Source organism: Oenanthe melanoleuca, chromosome Z, assembly GCF_029582105.1.
Source record: "Oenanthe melanoleuca isolate GR-GAL-2019-014 chromosome Z, OMel1.0, whole genome shotgun sequence".
In the NCBI taxonomy this organism is placed as follows: domain Eukaryota; kingdom Metazoa; phylum Chordata; class Aves; order Passeriformes; family Muscicapidae; genus Oenanthe; species Oenanthe melanoleuca.
The window spans coordinates 954,779-972,896 of record NC_079362.1 but is presented as its reverse complement, the minus strand read 5'-3'; the positions used below and the strand labels follow the sequence as shown (position 1 = coordinate 972,896).

The 18,118-nt window shown below is 34.6% G+C and overlaps 1 protein-coding gene across 2 annotated transcripts in view; it reads right to left on the bottom strand.

Annotated features, from left to right (window-relative positions):
• Positions 1 to 609: 609 nt before the first annotated feature.
• Positions 610 to 18,118, bottom strand: part of CHD1 (chromodomain helicase DNA binding protein 1) — a 54,773-nt gene continuing 37,264 nt past the window's right edge. For both annotated transcript variants that reach the window (XM_056512996.1, XM_056512995.1), the window contains exons 23-37: positions 17,275 to 17,451; positions 16,947 to 17,107; positions 15,549 to 15,590; positions 14,705 to 14,835; positions 14,182 to 14,320; positions 13,315 to 13,465; positions 12,193 to 12,315; positions 11,685 to 11,822; positions 9,351 to 9,614; positions 8,815 to 8,955; positions 5,888 to 6,066; positions 3,980 to 4,076; positions 3,702 to 3,759; positions 2,584 to 2,794; positions 610 to 2,373 (exon numbers count right to left, since the gene is read on the bottom strand). In XM_056512996.1, the coding sequence (XP_056368971.1) occupies positions 2,010 to 2,373; positions 2,584 to 2,794; positions 3,702 to 3,759; positions 3,980 to 4,076; positions 5,888 to 6,066; positions 8,815 to 8,955; positions 9,351 to 9,614; positions 11,685 to 11,822; positions 12,193 to 12,315; positions 13,315 to 13,465; positions 14,182 to 14,320; positions 14,705 to 14,835; positions 15,549 to 15,590; positions 16,947 to 17,107; positions 17,275 to 17,451 (2,376 nt within the window). In that variant the 3' untranslated portion in view covers positions 610 to 2,009. The remainder of the gene's footprint in view (positions 2,374 to 2,583; positions 2,795 to 3,701; positions 3,760 to 3,979; positions 4,077 to 5,887; positions 6,067 to 8,814; positions 8,956 to 9,350; positions 9,615 to 11,684; positions 11,823 to 12,192; positions 12,316 to 13,314; positions 13,466 to 14,181; positions 14,321 to 14,704; positions 14,836 to 15,548; positions 15,591 to 16,946; positions 17,108 to 17,274; positions 17,452 to 18,118) is intronic.

Sequence of the window (18,118 nt, the reverse complement as noted above, 5' to 3'; positions counted from 1 at the left end):
GGATCACAGCCACACACGTGGAGAACCAGGCACATGGGAACACCCTGCCTGTGCTCCAGGATGCACCTGGGTGCTTCCCAGCCAGGAAGAATTGTGTCCGTGGCTGGAGATGCTTCTAGGTTTCCACCCTTGCTAGTGAAATGTGCATGGTACACATGAACAGCCTTATCAGACTCTGCTGCCTAAAAACTGTTCAACAATCAAGCTGGAAAGCAGAACCACTGAAACCCCTCAGATCCTGTGAAGATGAAAAGTTAAGAAACAAAGCAGTACTAATTAAGCAACTCTCAGCCTATACTAAATGAGCTTAATACTTAATGTGCAGCAACTGTGCCTATAGAAAGATCCTCAGAGATACTCTGTGGACAGACTGTGGTTCTATGGTAATGCTTTAATATAATCCTGCTTAACTGGAAAAAATACTCCACATTGCAGGAGCAGAGAAAAACTGGAGGAGCAGATGTAGCTCCTGCCACAAGATGCCAGGCTAAGTACCTTCTCTATTTATCACAAGGATTAAAATTCTGTACTTCTAATGTTTTTATGGTAAACCTGGGGAAAAGTAACACTACATAGAAAAACACAGCAGAAAACTACAAGACCCACATGTCCTTTTAGTTTAAATTTAATTTTTCAGATAGAAGTTATCTATGTACAATCAGTGTGCATTGTAACAATTCTGTCAATAAAGTCATAATTCATATCTTCTAAAATATTAACTACCTGCATAGCACATTTGACATTATTGCCCATGTTGAAGAGGGAACATATGAATTTACAATTAATTTTGATTGATTTGGATACTGAAGTGTTCAGGTATTTTACACACTTCCTTTAAAACCAATGCACCTGAAAAGCTTTCCAGAGCACAGTTTAGCTGGATATTTCTTACCATTTCATTACAAACAATCACAACACCAACAGTTTAATACGGAAAAAAGACCCCCCCCAAAAAAAACACACCCAAAACCCCCCAAACAAACCAACCAACCAACCAACTAGCAAAAAACCCAAAAAAACACCAAAAATCCCCCACACAAACCCCACCAACCCAAACCATAAAAAAATCCATAAAACAAAACAAAAAAATAAACCAAAACAAAACAAAAAAACCAACAAAAACAACCACAAAACCACAAACTAAAACATGTATTTAAAGTATCCAAAAAAGGGAGCACTAAATGGAATAAAGTTCCCTTTCCCCATTTTTACATTCTGAGCAGTGACTCCATCAAAATCTTTTATTGAAACATGTAAGTACACTGATTTTGTTTCATAATTGTGACAAGATGTCCTGAGTTGGTGGGGAAAGGAACAGTCAAAAAAAGCCTGAGGGGGCAAAAAGCTCATTTAATAAATTTACAACAATTTACAGCCATTTGTTTGTGTTTCGCTTTTTTTTATTATTATTTGTTTGTTTGTTTTGTAAAAAGGCATTGTAACTGATCACAAACAGGACAAATCCTGGCTATTTTACAGTTATAGGTACAGAATTTAAATATTCAAGCTTGTGATGAAAAGCGGCAAGGTGGTCGCAGTGTACAATGTAAACAAGTAGCTTTGGAAAGTGAACAAAGTCCTTGAGAGTTCTTTACTAAGAAAAAAAAAAAATATTTTCCCCATTCCCTCCTGAAATATGAGCACAGGTCAGTGTTTAAAAGTTCGTTTACAAACATAACTTAAAACATTATCAGCCTCAAACCACTTTGACATGAAGAGTGTCATAGTAAGATCCAGTCTGAAATGGGCAGTGTTGAGGTCCCTGTAAAAGTAAACATCTTCCATTTCTTAAAAAAACGTGCCACAGCATTTGCAGCACAGTGCAGCATAAACTTTAAATACAAAAATATTTTTCTTCTGTTGGGATAATAGACCTTGCATCCTGGAAAGAAGTAACAATACTGCTACCGATAGAATATCCCGTCTGTATCTTTCAAGTCATGTAAGGCAATTACTGTGTTAATTTACTGTATATGGCTAAAAGAAGGTCCAGAAAATATCAGTCTTTGTTATGTTTTCCGGCTACTCCATGTATGTTCAGGTGTACTTTTGTGATCTGATGAATGTTCAAATGGAGATCTGTGACCAAGGGGAGATCTTGATCCATAAGGAGACCTCTGATCCAGTGGTGACCTTGGGCCACTACCTGAAGCTCTGTGGTCCATTTGCCAGTCTGAGTGGTACCTGTAATCTCTGGGAGATTTATGGTGGCTGTACTCGGAAGAGGAACGGTGATCCGGATGTATCCTGTGGTCTGAGTGGGAACGGTGATCCGAATGAACCCGGCTGTCTTTCAGACTCCCTTCCAGGCTTGACCTGTGGTCTCTGCTCCTGTAGTCATCTAACTTTCTGTGTTTACTATCACTGTAGTATCTAAAAAATAAGAACTTATTTGTATTAGATTCACTGGTAACACATCAAGAGCCACAATTATGTAAAATTGTGACAGAACTGCATCAGAGAAAGATCACTACTGCAATTTTGTGTTAATCAGAAAAAATTGTTTGGTGCTTCCTAACAAGCATAACTAGAAAAACACAGAGGGAATTCTGACCAGACTTCAAAATTGCTCAAGAAACTCACCTGCTCTCTTGTTTGTAGTGATCCCAGTCCCTGTGATCTTTTCCATTGCTGAAGGCTGAATAGGGCCTTTTCCTGGAGTCACTTTTCTTGTAAGCATCTCCCTGATGCCTGTCTTTATGATGATCATGGTATTGTGACAGATGTCTATCAGAGGAGTAGCTATCCCTGCTACTGTCATCATGGTTTGTATTCTCCTTCAGTCTTTCCACATCTGTTTAATAAAGGAGAGGTGAAAAGGAAGTATGGTAACATCTTCACTTAATTCAAACAACACTTCTACCCATCAGCTGCAAACCAGTATGAAAGGGATATCATTTAAAAGAAACAATATCTAAATAGATGAAAATCAAATGCACTAATGCCAGTGAACAGAAGAAAACCTCAGAATTAAGACAAAAGCAAGCTACAATATAGATGTGTAGGACTTGGAAACTGAAATTCTTAACTTCTCCAATCAGTCTATGAAGCTCAGTGTCCAAATGAGCAGGGAGTAGACGACACCTTCAGTAGAGCAATTTAGGTAGACTGGCAGCAACTTCCTCTCTAAGAAGGAGTGGACTCAGTATGAGCAGCAGTTTTAATGATACACCTTGTTAGCAAAAGAATTTCAGTGGTGATTGTTGATTTTAAGTCCATGACAATATACTTGAAGGCTCAGTAACACAAGATTAAAAAAAGCACTACATACAAAAAGGGGAGTGTGGGAACACCTGGGAAAAAAACAAATAGTCAGTGTTATTGACAACAATAAAGACAGCCCCTCTAACTAATGACAGACTGTGACTGACTAATAAACTGCTTTCTTACACCATAATGATACTGCAACAGCTACAAAGTCACAGAATTTCCGAGTTTACAGGTTTTAAGTAGACCTCTTGCCTTGTCCAAAATTTAACACAAAAATTGTTTCTTAATTTTTTTAAATGATGCTCAAATAACCTGGTATGTACCAGCTTCACTCTGCACTCTGCTGGATTTCACCAGCAAATCAGTGAAGCTTTTCAAATTAGCTTCTGTGGTACTTAACTGTGAGGAAACAGACCCAGAAGACATGTGAAATGCAATAAACATGAAAACTTAAGGTATTTAACACAAGAATATACTTAAAAGTTACTTACCTGGATTTCTAATTACATGTGTATTCACATTGCTGCTAATATTCTGATCGTTGTGTTGCTAAAAAAGACAAGTACATTGGTAAATGCACTTATTAGGAAATCCCAAAGCTCATTTGAATACATTGGAAAAATACCCTAACAAGAGAGGCTACTATACTGCAAACACAAATACTAGCTGGAAATGTATTTCCATGTTCTTTATAATCCTTTATATCTAGTAAAAGTTATAATAATTACAATATATATTTGTGTATTTTGAAAGGATGTAAAAATATTACCTGAGATTCTTGACGTTTTTTGATTGCATGTTTATACAATTTGTGCAGCTTTCTGGCATCAAATTCTGTAAACTTAGAGACAAAAATCCACAAATTTCTGAGGAAGAAGAAAAGAGAAGCTGTAATTACTCTTTAAATTTCTTTTCCCTGTAGAAGAACATGGATTTGACTGAAATTATTTGAACACTGCTGAGTAAATCTGAAATGCTATATAATCTACATAGTATTGCTACTTGCACAACAAATGTTATACAGCTGTAAATAAAACATTTATAAGATTGATTCCATTAACAATTTTTCACTTATTAATATTTATCATAAGTACTTCAGAGTGTGAAGAGCATGGACAGTAATACTAATAAGAATTCTGTTAAATTTTTTTTAAATGTTTATTAAAAACATAGCTATCAGTTTATATTTATCTTCTAATTTTTATTTTTTAATTCTGAGCATTTACCAGTCTGTAAATAAAAAATTTAAGTATGTCGAGGAAGTAAAAATTCTTTCCAACTTGAAATCTCTTAGAGCATTAAGACACTTGACCAGCAAAACTTACTGTATTAAACTATCAGCAAGAGAAGTTTTCCACAGACTTTGGAAGTCTGGTCAAGTCTTTTGAAACCAAGTAAGAACTGTGAAAGAGAATGGAAGTCTCAGGATAATAAATCTCTGCCTAAGCTGTGCTTGAAGGAACCAAAGAAGAACAAATTAAATCTTTTGCTGTCAAGACGCCAAAATTCTGAAGAAAACTTTTCCTTCCATGATTATAGGTAAAGTTTTTTTAACAGATACTGATTTTTTGAAGTGAAATCTGCAGGTGGCATACTTAGAAGAGTCTACAGAATAACACTGTACAAAAATGTTTGAAGTGTGGAGGTTCAGGAAGCAAAAGCATGTTCCTTCACTGTGATTATTTAAACATGGTAATTTCTGTCCAGAAGTTTGTGTAAGTAAGCAACCAGTCAATGGTGTGTCTAATGAGACCATTCTAACTTAATATAATCTACACTACTTATCAAATGTACCCGAAATATCTATTTTATTTATCTACACATGATATCATAGCATTATTATGAATAACAGCTCTATTACTCTGCTTAAAATAATTATAAATGTACCAAAATGGAAGACATGAATCTTGTTTTTGTATCTCTCTAGTATTTTCAAGTAAAGGAAGTAAAATCAGCAGAAGCCCATTATACTGACAGAATTCAGCAAGAAAATGCAACATTTAAGAATTGGATATATATAATCACAGGATATATTTTCAATCATAAAGATATTAAGTGAACATTCTGAAAATGTAAGTCAAATTGCATTAAGAACTTATCAAAGAAATATAAGATTTTTTCTTAGTTCTTTTTATATTGTCACCTGATATAGCTGCAAAATCTTCCCTCACTTTTGAAGTGCATCTGATTACATTATGATAAATACTTTTATCAAGTCGTAGTTATTACATAATACGTAATATAATTTTAGAGTACATTTAAAAAAGAATTCTACAACTTTGAATCATACATTCAACACAATTTTAGAACTGCATGTTTTCAACAGGAATTATTAAAAAAACTGAAATGGCCTGAAGTTGAAAAACCAGATCTTTAAAGGTAAGAAAGGTTTTGACTAAACACAGTGGTACACTGTGACCAGTACCCAGCATTTGCTGTCAGTGTTAAGCAGAGAGAAGTCTTCACCCTCTGGACAAAATACAGGGTTCTGCATCAATGTCTAAAGTCAATCCATTACAGGTCATAACAATGTAAAATCACCTCTTTATAGAGCCCTATTTAAAACAGCAGAAAGATATAAGAAAGGGGGAATAATAAATAACTAAACCCCATTCTTCTCAATGGAATCAATTGTAGATTTCCCTTTTCCAAGTAAAACCTGAGAAAAATAACTCACTTTCTCCACTGTTTAATTTGTTCAGGATTTGTGTACTCCTTTAGACATTCAGTAATATGATCCCCAATTTTGATAAGACACTGTCTAGTATGTTCCAGCTGTTCTCTTTCAGAAAGGCCCTTCTCTGGTCGATCCAGCTGTTTCAATGCTGCCTTGACAGGTCTCATTCTTTCCTTGCACTGCAAAATGGAAAAAATTCAAAAGATTGATTTATTCTAAAGCATAACCCACCTTTTACTGTGATATATAACCACAGGTAAAGACAATATTGTTAGAAGTCAAATGAAACATAAGACTTCCTCACAGATCTTAAAAATGTTTTACATGTTTCCTTTGGAATATTATCAATCCAATCAGAAATTAATTTCTCTATGAAAGCATTAGATTGTATAAGATACATATATCAAGGTGTAGAAGGTGCTAATGTGTATGTCTCAAACACAAGATAGCTGTGGGTTACAGGCTACATTTTTTTCTGTTCAAAACCCACTGCTCTGGGCTTATAGTGCAGGTCAGGGACTAACATACTGATTTTCATTCCAAGTATGTAATTTACTAATAAAACTTTGTAAGCTTTTGCAGATCCTCTCACTTTTATTGTTCCTTTCTCTCTCAAGCACCGAGAATCTAGAGTGATGCTTTCCCCTTAAGGGTGGGACACCACACTAGGATCCGAGAAAGCACTAGTTTAATATACAGGATTTCTGAGGAAAAGGACTTACTTGTATTTTACAATTAAAATTTTGAGACAAGCATGTAGAACAAGACTTATCCTTTTTATAGCACCTGCAAAGCTATACAAACTTAATGTCAAAATTAAATATGAGTGTTCAGTACATTTCCAACGTTTTTTCAAAACTTTCTGCAACCACTGCACTTGGCATTCAACAAAGGATGAAAATTACTTCACTGAGCACATTTTAAACCTCCCTCCTATGCAGATACTAGCAGAAGTTATGCTACCTAGAAGAAAGCTAATTTGGGTGTAACACCATAAAGGTTGGAAACAACCTCCAAGACCATTAAACCCAACCTTTGACTGAACATCACTATCCCCATCAAGTCTCACATCCAGTTGTTCTATCAAACACTTCCAGGCATAGTGACTCTATCTCCTACCTGAGCAGGCTGTTCAGTGCTTAACCACTCTTTCACTGATGAAATCTTTCCTTATATCCAACATAAACCTCCCCTGAAACAACCGGGGGCTGCCTCTCCTTGTACTCTCAGTGGTTCCCTGGGAACAGACCTGACCCCCATCTGGTACAACCTGCTATCAGGCAGCTGTAGAGAGTGGTAAAGTCTCCCCTCAACCTCCTTTGGGCTCAAAAACCCCAGCTTCCTCAGCCACTCCTCATAACATTTGTGCTCCAGGACCCTTCCCTTCTCTGGACTCACTCCAGCACCAAAATGTCATTTCTGAACTGAGGGGCCCAGAACTGAACACAGCACTCGAGATGTGGCCACAGAAATGCCTAGACTAGCCACAGATAAAGGTCGTGCATTTTTGAATTTTCATATTTTGAATCCAATGTTTTAATAATAAATCCACATAAATCCAGTTGGCCTGGTTTAAATTGCAGACACTTGCTTACTCATGCACTGAAATCCAACAGCATGGAAAACATGCATATCATCCTCCTTGTCACCATGGGCAATCCATCAGTTAAGCCTGAACAACATTTCCATTTGAAAGTGCAGTTAAATACGTTATATTAGACTGCACCTGACCATGGCATAATGATAAACACCAATCATCTCCTTCCCCCATTCTTCCCCACTACACGCTACCAAACCTAGAAAAACCAAACAAATACCTGGAATGGAATGAAATGGAATATCACCATTACCAGGTATGCATCTAGGGACAACTCAGAAAAACTGGGGAAGCTGTTCCATTGCTGTCTCATGCCACTAAGTAATTAAGCATTTGGTTTATATATTGCAATTACCATGGATTAAAGTAGCTTTTTAAAAGACTGCTTATAGAGTGCAATTCTTAAATAGAGAAGAGATCAGAAACATATAAATGCACATAGAAATCAAATTATTTTCTGTCATTAGCCACACAGACATATTCATTTGAATCACTCAAGGCCTATGCTAAAACACACGTGAGTTATTTGGATTGTTTAGAATAAATCCATGGACAGTAACTGCCACATTCATGAGAATACTACTGGCATTGTCACAGCCAGCACCCACAAACACCTGGCTGGCAAAAACACATCTGTTGAAATGTGAATGACAAAACAACCACAGCTGTTCAAAGTAACTCTCTTATACTTTTCCAGAGGCCTCAGACAATCTACAAAACTTCATATAAATTGTGCATACGCATTTTTTTTAAATGTTAATTCTATTTTTGTAAGCAGTAAGGATTAAACACAGTTCTTTTGGTGTCAGAGACATTACCTCAGCAATATATTTCTAAGTGCTTTAGCATTGTTCCTTCCTGTGTTTACTAACTAAAGTCTCCTATACTTCAGAAGGTAATTGCTGAAACCAAGTTTTTCTTGCTATCTTACAAAGAAGAAAAGCATATATGATATGGTGAAGTCAAGGACTCCATCAATTCCAACTACATTCATTCACATCTGCTCTTTAAGAAGCAGGATATGCACGTGATTCTTGAGGATAAATCTTTATAGAGTTTATATTCTTAACCTATAAATCCTACAAATTATTGGATACATTGTTCTATTATCCTGCATAAATACTGCAAAAAGTCAAAATACAACTGCTAGAACTAAGTCAAAAATTATTTCAGTACACTGTCAATAGCATTTGTAGATGTGAGACTCAGCACATCAGATGTGAGACCTGAGTCACTGTGCCAAGTAACAGTATTCAATATCAAGCATATCAGCAATTGTCCTAATTTAGACTATTAAGTATACACACTAATTTATCAGAAGGGGACTTACCACACTAAAAGTTTTCTGATCTAGTTCTTCAGATTCTTCTGATATAGGAACTGGTTCACTAGATGCAGTAATATGAACTGGAGTATCCAGCAATGGAATTCTTTTAGTTTTTTCCTTATTTTCTGATTTTATTTCATTTAACTAAGAACAAGATACAAAAATATTTAAGTACATTTTATTTTGGTTCTGCAATTATAACATATGACAATCCCCATAACTACTTCAATGTATAAGAATAAAATCTATGCTGACATTCAATGACAGTATATTTTACTTGCTCTGTGAAATGGAAAACAGAAAGGAAGAATTTTTGCACACACTCAGTCCAATTAAGAGATATATCATTGAAGATGAACTTCCTCATTTCAAATGCCTGTCCTTTTGGTTTCAGGTAGTAAAAATAAAGCTTCAAATGGCATAAAAGACTTCAATGAAATGACAACTGATCAGATCCAAAATACTTTTTCATCTCAAAATCATTCATATAAACCTGGTGGCCTTCTCTAGCACTATGTAAGACAAGTAAACCTAGTTACCTTCTCTTCCTTTACTTCTTTTTCTTTCTGTGTGGATTCTTTTACTTTGTTTTCTCTCTTTTCTTTAATATCCTTTTCTTTTAATTCTTTCTTATCCTCTTTTTCTTTTTTCTCCCTTTTCAAATCCCTCTTATTTTCCTTTTCTTTTGTCTCTCTTTTTTCTTCAGCTTCCTTCTTTATACCAGTATCTGGCTCAGGCTTTTCTTCATTTTCTTTCTCTGCTTTAAATTTTTTATGCGGATGTTTCATTGAAACAATCTCATCCTGCAATACGCAAGCATATATGTCACGTCAGACTGGGTTCCTACCTATAGCAAATTTTGCAACTATCAGATTAAAACACTTTTTATCTGTGCATTTTTTATTCTGGATGTAGATTTATCAAATCACCTCGCAAACAGAACTGAATGCAGTTGGCAAAGAAATATGAGAGGTATGCCCTCACTTCCTTGATGTGACAAAGCAAGGTAGACTTGGTAGAGGCAGTAGGTATGAGAAATTGTATCCATTCAACTTGGAATAAACTTTGAATTTAGTCCCTTTTAAAGGTTGCTAGACTGAAGAATTGAAATCTAAAAGAAAGTATGGTCTTGCAAAACTGACCTGAGCAGTCAGGACAGTCAAGTGATGGGAGATGTTGGAAGACCTCTGATCTAATTAGCTTTGCCCCAACCCCATTTAACTGTTCGGAGGTGAACTCACTGCTCTTTATAATATTCACTGAGAAGGTCTGAGATGGAAATTAATATCCTTTCAGGCACAAAAAAAAATATAAAGTATTATTATACCACAGGTGGAAGAATCATTATCATGTTTGAATTTATTGGAACATACCAGAAAAGCACATACAGGAACTGCTTATCTGTTGCATAAAAACAGATGAAATACTGTCTAGTATTTAAATTGAACAAGTTACTTAGAAGAGGTATGAAGTTATCAGCCCAAACCAGGGCTGTGTTTTAGTGTTTAGGTATCATGGAAAATTTCTAGCAAAAATCCCATGACTTAAAAACTTTCCTGATAATTCTAGCAGTAAAATAGTTAAATTTTAAGTACTGCACAGAGTATGGAATCTACTTAAAGCCAGTTGTGCAAGACAGTTGTAGTTTACAGTCCAGTTTTCAGAAATGCAGTTGTTATTCAGTGTCCAAAAGTACTGAAGTGATGAGTACCTGTTCTTAAAAGAGAGGACAGCATTCTAGGCAGTTTCTCAAAACCTAGTTAAGTCAATCAACTGACTGAAGTGTCTTCACTTTTGAGTGGAGATGAAGACTAACACTCATTTTTAAAGCAGCCTGAACAATTAATTTGCTTAGTTAGAGTTCTGTTGTCACCATTAATTTACTGGGAATTGTGACAACATTTACAGGTCTTAGTCTTACATTCCAAGCAAATTATTGTAACTATAAACACAAGGCAGTCTACACTGAATTTTTTTTTGCTGGCTTTGTATTTTATTCTTCATAGTAAAATTTAAATACATACACTGAAAGAGTGGTTAAAAACTACTATTTTTTCATAGATTTATCACGGTTTTTCTAATGATAATTTTAACTACGTATTTCCGTAAGTATTTTTAATTTTAGAACAAGTAGACAATTACAATGGCTTGTAGCTGTTTGCTTTAAACCAAGCAGAGAGTATTTTAACGATACATATAGAATTCCAGTGACTTATTTCAAATGCTTTCAAATTAGCTGTGGCATGACCCTAAATTTAATCAAAATTTTTATGTCTAGTGATTTTGCAACGTGATAAACAACAAAAATAAAAAGGCACAACAAAAGCATAATACTAAGATTAATAGCCAGAAGTAAAAAAAACCAACATGGTTAAATAGTTTTTCTGAAAAATGACAGCCATGATGTATACAAACTTTCATATGCAAGCCTTGAAATATAATTTTTTATGCTCCTCACTCTAATCAAGCTTGATAATATTTTTCTAGCCTCAATAAAACACCCTTTACCTTAAGAATCATCAGTAGTTGTAAGAAATGAGCAAAACCCCAGTAGTTTTACAACTGTGATTTGCACTTCTAGCAAATACAGTGCTAATGCCTTTAAAAATGTTGAAACTGAGCAGAATCACTAGTAACTAGACCATAATATTTTTATAACAATTTGAAAAACTCATAATTTATTAGTTTATCATTAAATTGAAATAGACAGAGTTTTCTATGCGCTTGTAGTGGTGCAACATCGATTGCCATAGTGGCCATGGCAAAAGGATGACTTCCAGGTGTTCTAATTTTACTAAGCTGAGGAGAAGATAAAATACAAATTGGTACTAACAGGAAGAACTGAATAGACATCTTTATGGTGTGAAACATACCTTGTTATTCTCATCATCATCTTCATCTGATTTTTCTGAGGGCTGTGGTGAAGAATCACTTTTTATTTCTTCTTTTAATTTTGCAGCCTTTAGCACCTTATTCTTCTTAGTTCTTGTTTTCCTCCTCTTTGAATTGCCCTGAATACAAATTGGTCTATTTAATCATGTCAACTGACAAGCATCTTTGCACTATATTTCCAAAATAAGATTTGGTTTTACATCAAAAAGAGGATTCCTTTTATTTTACTTATTGCCACTAATGATCACCACTTCACTCAGGACTGGAGACAGAGCTTAGTGCAACAGTAGAGAATACACACAAATAATAAGGGAATAATACAACATGAATCTTGCAATTAATATCCTGAGTTCATCTTATGTATTACGATTAGCAATAGAGTAATACTACACAAACAAAAAGTGCAGAACTAATAAATCAGAAAGGATCAGGTGACATGCCCATAAGCATATTGTTTTACCTTATTAATGAATGCCACATTTTACTTACAGCTCCAGCAAGCCTTTGTGCTTCCTTCCTCGCAAGGTCTTTATTCAGTAATTTAATGAGGTAGTCTGCACGGGTCTGTAACTGCTTTGCCTGGGGTTTCTTATCTGGATCATCCGGCAAAATCTAAGGAGAAAATGGTAGCATCAAAGTTTTGAGTACAGATTATCAACTTTAGATGTTAGCCTGGAGTGCACGGAACAGAAAAAGCTGTGCAAAAGGACACAGTAAACAATCCACTCCAACTGTACCTATACCTAGTAAATATGTTAGAATGTTTAAAGCAAACGAGAATTTCTCCCAGGTTTTCACTTCTCTCCAACGAAACCAATGCAAGCAACCAATGCAGAGTCTTGTAAATCTCCTTACAGTTTAAAACCAAGTCAAGAAACCAGCCTCAGATTTCTGTCTCCACTCCGGTATTTCATCTAAGAAATTCCAGGCACCTGTACCAGTCAGTCACAGAAACTCCTGACTCTGACTCATTCATCTTCTAAATGCAGCTGCCAAGAATACATATACGTGGTTTCAAAAGCCAGACAAATTAATGAAAGGCAGAAGTAGGAATCATTAAACAAATTCGGACACAAACCTGGCTGCTCAAATCCCAAAGCTACAGGTTGTTGGCACTGTCACAAAGTTTACTTCACCCCAGGCTTTTCCTCAGTATCTGCTGCTCACTATTGCTAAGAAGCTATTGCACTAATTCTAGTACAGCTACTCTCAATGTAGTGGAAGACAGCTCCAACTGAAGAACCTGGGGATTAAGCGGGGATGGAGAAACTAAATTAAATCTCTAGAAAAACCTCCCTTCTCAAGAGATCAAGAACACAAAGTTAACAAAACCAGAATATCAGAGATAAAGAAGGTAAAGACTGAAAAAAAATCAAATTACACAGTGCCAACCACGTGAGAATATCAAAACACAACTGCAAGACCATGCTTCAAAATACTCAAGACCCCCAAATCTAGTAATATACCACAAGAAGAATATGAATTATGTATGAAGTACAACTGACGTTTCTGCAATTTCCTTTATCATAAAGCAAGCTCCTTCAGTAACATTACCTAGCAGCATCAATACCTAAGCAAATAGTCCTTGATAGACTACTATAGATGACATACCTTCTGTGTCAAACTGAGATCAGGATCCATTTTTATCATTTCCCAGCTGCCATAACCATATTCATAGATGCCTATTAACAAATTGGAATCATCTTCCTTACCCCAATCTATATCAAAATGAGCAGCCTTAGTGTGGCATGGGATAACATATCTAGAAGAAATATATTAGAAAGACAAATAAATGATTTTTACATCTGAAACTTAGCAAGGGGGAAGGGAACATATTAAAGGTATTATAACTGGATTTATTTTCTCTGCTAAGACGCTGGTAAATTAAAAAAATTAATCCAAATATTTATCACAATATTTTTCTTATTTCTATAAAACAGTTCTTGAAATCAGCACTGGAATATGTCCTAAAGCTGATTAGGACCAAAATATGAAGAACAAGTATCTGTCTGTACCATGAGCTGTGTGACAGAATTAGCTACCCATGAATAAAAGCAAAAATCATCAACCAAGTGTTCTAAGTGGATCATTTAGGAACTGCAGTACACAAGGTGGCAATTTTAGAGGGTAGGAAAAACTACTGCTGCACTTTGATACTCCTCTCAAGAAGAAATTACATATTTAGCTCCTCAGCAAGCTTGAATTCTAGTCCTAATTATTATTAGTAACTGAACACAGTTGATAGCAAATACAACTGGCAAGTTAATGTTGTTACTGGCTTCTGTGGCAAAGGAAGGAAAAACAAAGTACGAGTGTGGAGGAGATTACCACTGCCAGTTCTTAAAGGGACTTAAAGTTCTTAGAGGGACAATGCTTTAAATAGTGTTGAGTCAAAGCTGCAGGAAAAAAAAAAGCGCTAGTAAGACTTGGTAAGTTTTCTGCATTACTATTCCCTTTAAAATATGCAAAAAACAGTACCTTTTTCTTTCTTCTGGATCTGAAGGAATGGATTTGTGCAATGGTGCCAACTCTTCTTCATGAGAGATGACTAACTTTGCATTTACTTGCACTCCTGAGATTCGGAATGTTGGGCCTTTAACCTTCCCAAGTCTACCTCCTTAAAATAAGTAACAAAGCTATTAAAATATTTATCTTTACAAATAACATCAGAAAAATGTAAATAAATCAGTTTTATTACATCACCTTCTCTTGGCCCAATGCTTGAATTAAATGCTTCAAAATTGAAAAGCCCCTACATAACAGGAGTACCTCTAAATTTCACAGCAAAGCAAAATACTACTGCATTTTTCAGTAGTAAGTCACACAAAGAAAGAGAAAAAGGTCATGTTACTGTAACACTGTTTTTTTTAAATCATCCAGTACACACACCAACATTTTTGTATTTCTCAACAAAACCGTTTTCTGTTATGATCACAGTGCAAGAGTAACTCATTCTTCCTGACATTTTTCACTGTCCCCTCAAGCCCCTTAAATACGGTACCTGCTCTTTCTTGTCCAGCTGAATTGTCTTTTAAGGCTTTAATGCACCCATTATGTACAAGCTCTCCCAAACGTCTGAGATCTGTCTCTGATTTATCAACCAGCTCAGCATCTCTAGCTACAGCATCTAACCTGTAATAATAGAAAAATACTCATTTTTGTAACTCTGAAAATTTGGCAGTTACAAATGATTCTTTCAGACTCCAAAATAAAAGAAATTATCACAAAATGTACCAGTCATCTGTTGTTTCTATTTGGTGCACAATTTTGATCCAAGAAAAAAAACCCAAATTATTTAGGTCTGACGACAATGAAACAAGTACTGTAAAGAACCCTAACCAGCCTAGTGTTAAGTTACTGCACATTTCTTTAGAAAAGAAAATGAATCATTAACATATGTCTATCAAATTATCATGTGCACTACAAATATTTCTAAGTATTAATACTTCTAAGGATGGGAAGTTTTTCTAAAAACAGGAAAAAATGAAAGAAGCTTAAAAAGGACAACTGACAATATGTAAAATGCAAAACTAACTTTGACAGTCAGAGTGAATAAATTGATGGGCTTTCAACAGGCTTATCAAACATGTTAAGTGAATGATTATCACCAATGAAGATTAAACAAGTCAGCAGATAACTATAAAGGAAACATTCCTCCAGATGGCAAGGTCTGTTGTATGGCTGTCTGCACATACACGATACACAAAGAAATGGAAGGTACTACATTAAAGTCACACTATATTCATGATGAATTTCCCTTACTGACTAAAGTTACATGGTACATTCTAATTTTTATAAAAAAGAGATTCCAAGTTTCCACACAAATAATAATCAAACAACTTTACCTCTCCAGAGGGCCACCAAATTTCTTGTAACTCTTGATAAACCTAGTAACAGAAAATAATTTTGTCATTTAAATATATGCTTAACAAACAACATTTGTTTTAAAGTTGTACTGACATGATTGTTCAACTTAGTATAACGCTATGTGGACAACAGGGGAAAAACAGGTAGACAGAGTATAGCAGCTTCATATATTCAGATAGCTCAAATAAAATCAGTTTTATGGGTTTAAGAACGGTTATAAATAAAACAATAGAAGATATAATTTATTTCAGAAATTACTTTATTAATTTCACAAGACTGAGGATTCCGCAGCTATAGGTATCTAAAAATTAAAACTGAATATGGATTTACAGTAAATGAAGATTTCAGACATCATGTTATGTGTAGTCACACAGTAATTAAAAAGAGCAATCTCCAAAGGGTATTTGGAAGATTCTGGAAAATGACATGAAGAATACTCTCTGTTGAAATATCTAAGCAATGGAAAGAAACCGGAGATACTTGGAAGAGAAAGGAAATTAAATACAAATTAAAAAACAAATAAATAAATTTTAAAAAAGAAGACAGAAAACTTCCTCAACAACAAAATTGCTTGTGTAAGCACAAGAATAGCCTTGAAAAAAGTACCAATTTGCCTCATTGCTAGATGAGATAGAAAGCCAAAAATTATCTTTGAAGTTATTCCTCTAAAAAAATGCTCAGAAAACTTTACAACATTTTAGAGAAACATGCATACTTAAATTTCAGAAGCAAAACAGCTTCTGAATTTCACAAACCCAAAAATGTGAACCGAAATAATTCCTCCTCCTCCTACCAAAACAATACTTCATCAAATATTTAGCATATACAGAAAGGACCAATAATAGTACAAGTTTCAAATAGGATTTTATATCTTAGTTTTAAAAAAGCAGGATATAACAATTAAATTCTAGTGCCAAGAAGTTTAAAAAGAAAACAAAATCCAATCAATTTTTTTCATTTGTCACCAAATAGATGTAACATATTCTTTCAGCACTGCAGGTTTTAGATATTTTGGTGGAAAGCAGATTACTTTGCTTTTTTTGTTTCTTTTTAAAGAAAAGTTTGACCCTTGTAAAATCACTGTCAGTAAACATCCAGTGAAATTACTGCCTTCATAAGCTGCAGGAACTGAAAATTTAAACCAATCATGAATGTTTTTCAAACCTAATTTTATATCCCATTAAAATGGGTTCAAATTCTTGCTGTACCAGTTCACTACATCAGCACCACAAGGTAAAAACATTAAATGACTAGAATAAAAAGATTTCAGACAACCTCAGGAAAAACAGATTACCAGCTGTAGTTTCAAGACGAATAATAATATTATTAATAAAAATAACAGTAATTTCTTGTCCCTTTAAATATGTGTATCTTACCGCCTTATCTCTGCATCACTAAATCCTTTAATATTTTCTCGAGGAATAGTTCGTGGTCTTCCACGTTTTTTTGGCCTTTTTCTTTCTGAGATGGAGTCACTATCAGATCCAGAGTATCTTCTACTCCTACTGCGCCTCCCTTCACTGCCATTGAAGCTAACCTGGAATTCCAGAACAAGCAAGCCATGTAAGTAACAAATATAACCAAGTTTTACCTGCTCTATTTAAAAAATGTGTTCAGAAAAGGAAAAAAAAAACCAAACCCCAAAGGCAACAAACTACACCAAAAGCAACACAAAACTACAGTTCAGTCAGAACCAAGAAACACCTGTTTTGCACAGTTTCTCATCCTTGGAAGCATGTATATTTCTTCAAGTTCTTTTTGTCTTTCCTCCTCTTCTATTCTTCGCCTCTGGACCTCTGGAATGATTTCTTCCCAATTTCTTGAATTTCTTTCTGGTTCCAACTCAATATCATCTTCATCCATATTGGAGAAGTTGGCCACCTTGTATATCAAAACATATATATTTTCATCAAGTCAATACATGGCACAATTTTTGAAAGACTAATAAACTACTGTTTTAAGAAAACAAAGTTAACAAATGCCATATTTTATGCATTTATACGTATAATATTTGCATATTTAACCTATTTATATATATGCTATTGTTATACTGTATATAAGATATATATAAAATTTATAAATACAAAATGTTTCATGAAACAGTCTCTCCTGAAAGTACTTTTATTAGTTTAGGAAAGACAGACTCCTTTCAGTCTGGGCTAAGACAAGAAAAAATTAGACTCATGCCTCTCTCACAGCTGTATGATTGTTGTTTAACTTCCTTCAAAATAGGCTAACAACATTTAAATATCTGATTTAATGTGAAACTATAGTAATATAAAACTAACCAAACATTAATACCATGCAGATATCAAAATATGTTGTGAATGAGTGATTAGCAGGACAGCTATTTAATAATCTCCTTAACTAAACAAATTTATCATGCTCTGCCTTTTTTTTGGGCACACATAATATGTTTAACTGATAACACTTAAAAATACCTGGCATTCCAAGTTTACTTTGGGGCTAAAAGCAACTTGGAGAAATGATCAGCTAAGAAACACAAAGAATATATTGCATTTAATGATACTATAGCTGCTTAATAACA